The sequence below is a fragment of the Petaurus breviceps genome, unplaced genomic scaffold (assembly GCF_028583685.1).
Source record: "Petaurus breviceps papuanus isolate PSGF00001 unplaced genomic scaffold, PetGlider_PUasm1.0 90823, whole genome shotgun sequence".
NCBI lineage: Eukaryota > Metazoa > Chordata > Mammalia > Diprotodontia > Petauridae > Petaurus > Petaurus breviceps.
Genome location: NW_027187352.1, coordinates 22,383,620 through 22,387,721, shown reverse-complemented (window position 1 = coordinate 22,387,721; position 4,102 = coordinate 22,383,620). Strand labels below are relative to the sequence as shown.

General features: G+C 35.0%; 1 protein-coding gene and 1 long non-coding RNA gene across 2 annotated transcripts in view; one reads left to right on the top strand and one right to left on the bottom strand.

The window, feature by feature from the left end:
- LOC138148354 (uncharacterized) overlaps positions 1–4,102 on the bottom strand; it is a 236,328-nt gene that overhangs the window by 66,474 nt on the left and 165,752 nt on the right. The gene's annotated exons all lie outside the window — the stretch shown is intronic.
- Positions 1–4,102, top strand: part of GRM5 (glutamate metabotropic receptor 5) — a 663,694-nt gene that overhangs the window by 532,304 nt on the left and 127,288 nt on the right. The window contains exon 5 of the mRNA XM_069071043.1: positions 3,842–4,010. Within this exon, the coding sequence (XP_068927144.1) occupies positions 3,842–4,010 (169 nt within the window). The remainder of the gene's footprint in view (positions 1–3,841; positions 4,011–4,102) is intronic.

The following is a 4,102-nucleotide window of genomic DNA, read 5'->3' as shown; positions in this document are numbered from 1 at the left end:
TCTCTCTCTCTCTCTCTCTCTCTCTCTCTCTCTCTCTCTCTCTCTCCTCATTGTGTGTGTATATACAGAAAGGAACAGGTCAAGGGAAAGGTTGTGTCTGAGAGAGATTGTGAAACTTATAATTTACAATTGAAAATGGCCCTACAAATTGACAAGTGGTCACCGAATCTCTGCTTAAATATTCTCAGTGATAGGGAACTCACCCTCTCCCAAGATGCCATTCCATTATTGAGCAACTTTGTGCAATTATGAAAAGAGCAAGAGTGGTGCAAGTTCCAAAAAAACATTGCTTATAGACACAGATTACAACCCTTCTATGAGTTAGCATATAAATCCTAGAGAGTGAATTAAAGCACATTATAATTCATACTATTTTTAAAAAGTGAACCAGATCATGTACTTTTCATCATTATGGCTAGGGAGAAAATGCTAAAACAAACAAAGAAAAGAGTTCATCACAAATGATGAAATAGATCATTTTAGTTTGTTTAAAGTGACAATTGTTTCCATGCCTAGGAATGGGATCTCTGGGTCAAATGGTATGGATATCTTCTTAGCATAATTCCACATTGCTAAACTTGTCCACATATTAACAGAGACTGGCTTCAGGGTTTAAATAAATGAATACCATTTGGATTTCTCCACTTCATTATCCTGAGAGGCCCTTATCAAACACTAAACTTTGGGGCCCATGAATAAATGCCTAAAATGCTTATTATACTCCCTAATTCTGGGCATACTTAATTTACAGACACCCAAACACAGAGAGAAGAAAAGAACATTTGTGTGCACATATGACCACACACACATCCCGAAAAAGAGAAAGACATAGAAAAACATAAAGAAAGGGGACAAAGGTGGGAGAATCAAAGATAGTCATTAGCTTTACACAAGTATAAAGCTGTCATTAAAAAACACATTGTATTTTGTGGAAATGCATCTTTGACTTTCGCCAAAGTCCTGAAAAGCAAAAATATAATTCTTTTACTAATAATACTGTTTTTGGAAGATAAAACACTCCCCTAGCTTATTCTCCCTTAATATTGAAAAGAGATAGGTTTGTTAGTATGTAGAACTCCTGGTGTATGAGATCCTTTCACCAATAAAATTGCAATTATCTATCACGGTAGATACATACTTTTTTGAGACAGAGAAGTTGTGACTGGTCTAATATCACAGTTATTAGAAGGACTGGAATTAAGAAGGGCCAAGCTCTGCTGATGCACACAGTAAAATCTTTTATCCACAAAGATAGCAAAATACTTTTTTAATGTTGAAATAGAACATGTTGTTTCAGTTGATGAGATTTACCCTTCTCATATTAATTGTCATAGGTAAAATTTGGATGCAGGTTTTCTCCATTCCATTTCTAGCATTCTAACCCACTGTAATATTCTGCTTCTTTATGAAAACAAATCAAGCCAGAAAACATCATAAACATTTATTTTATTTGTTACAAATATTTTATATTAATTTAAAAATGGTATTCTCCACTAAGGGTATCTTTGAGGTGATAAAATGTAATATGACTGACTTTGATCAGAGTACTAGTCTCCTTATAGCAGATTCTCCTATTACATAACCTAACAATTTTTCATCCTAGCTATAATAAATATCCTTGGATTTTTGAGAACTTTTAAAATAACATTATGATTGAGTCAATGAAGGAAGTCAGAGAAGATGAAGGTGGTAAATGAGATGTGGGAGGGGAAAGAGCCCTGAGGTAAAAAGAAAAGCACAATAGTATATACACACTAGTATACCAGTCACTCAGTCAGAAAGCATTTATCCAGCATGTGTTATGTGTCAGGCCCTTTAGCAGGCATGTGCAATACAAATATAAAAATGAAACAGTCCCTGACCTTAAGGAGTTTATATGTCTCTAGAGAAGACATTATGTACATAAATAAAAATATGAAAAAATATATACAAGGCACTCCCCTCCTAAAATGTTGCCCATACCATAAGACAATGGACTGACATTCATAGTTCTCTTGTAGTCTCATGTAGCTGGCACTCCTACATTTGAGATCTCATCATAGAATCTTAGAGATAGACAAGGTCTCAGATGTCATTTGGTCTGATACACCAGACTAAAGAAAATTTTGTCTCTTTCTTTGTTTTCTGGGATATTAGGAATATCCCAGGTGAAAGAATAGATTGTAGGATCACAGAATCAGAGTCAGAAGGGACTTTAAAGATGACCTAGTCCAACCCTCTGGTTTTACAAATAAGGAAACTGAGATCCAAAGAGAGTAAATGATTTACCTAAGCACACACCATCAGTAAGTGTCAGAGATAGGATTTGAACTCTGGCCTTTAAATCCCAAATCTAGTTCACTTTTAATTTCATATGCTACTTTGTTAATCTCTATCATATTGGTAATGAACCATTTGTAACCTAAGCTTTAATCTTTAAATCAAAGCCTTAGACTTTAAAGCACTATATAAGTGTGAATTATTTATATTCGGTAGATAAATCTGCCATATTATAGTAATAAAAATCTCTATACCCTAAAGGTTCATATTTAATAACTAATAATTTAATGATTCAGAATAGGATAGTACATTTGCTATCAAATAAAATGATTGAGGGAATCATTAACACATTTTAAAACAATGTTGAATTCTGTATTGTTGTCCTTTTTAATGTTGCTGTCAATTCCCAAAGACTACTTCTTCATCCTTAGATTTATTCCCTCTGTTAAGAAAGATAAACTTCATCAAGGACCCTATAAACATCTGCACAAATTCATAGAAGCATTGATTTAGATCTTAAAGGGATGCTAGAGGAAATCTATTTCATTGACTTTGATTTTAGTTGAGGAAATTGATGCACAGTTAAATGACTCTCACAAGGTCACATATATATATGTAATTAAGTGAGAAAGGCAGGATTTGAACCCAGATCCTGTGACTCCGGAGCCTGTGCTCTTTCAATCATATCCTCAATCATATAACACTACCTCTCCCTTTTTGTAGCATTCAGAAAAAAGAAATGTTATAGTATTTGTTCATATATGGGAAATGAAACAAGAAAATGAAAACCATTTCCAACTTTCAAGAACCCTAATGATACTTATTTAGTCGATTTGGGAAGTTACCCAAATCACCCTCTTTCAAGCAATGCTGGTTCTCTTCTCTATAATAGGAATAATTATAACTCTTTTCTTTTGTATACTTCAAGGCTAGTCTGAAATAATGAAAGGGATGGATTACAGAACATTTTAAAATAGAAATGCAGTTGTCTTCTTCTTTAATAAAGCTCCAGTTGAAGCACCAAACCTAATAGCACACATGACAATTTTCAATGAGCTTTCACACCATTTTCATCTAGGAGCCTTATAATATCAATGGGATATAAGCAAAATGGATATTATGGCAGGTGAAGTAACACATGGTCCAGTGTTTTATATTTTGTTTTTTCCGCCTCTACTTCCCCCCTCCCCAATACCAATCATACATAAGGATGTTAACACTGTCCTCATCTCATATAGTTTCCAAGTGCATGGGACCTCAGAGGAAAGTGGAAATCGATATGGGGGTAGGGGGTGATTTATCTAAATTTTCGTAGGTAGTAGGCAGAATGCCTAGAATCTAAAACCATGCTCTTTTCTCTATATGATGCCACTTTCACATTTTCAGTTTCAGTTATGAGCTGAAAGTCATCACAAAGTAGTAAGATATGTCATACGTGATATGCAGAGGTGCAAGCTTACGCATCAACAGAGTGTTATATGAAGTGTGCCCAGTTCCAAAGTCACAGGTGTGATAGCTGATGAAATAGTAAGATTGTTGTTTGTGGCTGCCTCAGCTGAATAATCACTTTCTTGTTCCAAAGGTATGAAATCATGAATTTCAAGGAAATGGGAAACAACTATTTCGATTACATCAATGTGGGCAGCTGGGACAACGGCGAATTGAAGATGGATGATGATGAAGTGTGGCCCAAGAAGAGTGCCATCATTAGGTCGGTGTGCAGCGACCCGTGTGAGAAAGGACAGATCAAGGTGAGGAGTGTTCCACGTGCTATGGTCTGCCGTTGAAATACCCAACTGCCTTCAATCTATTTATTTTTAGTATAATTTTCCATTTTCTTATG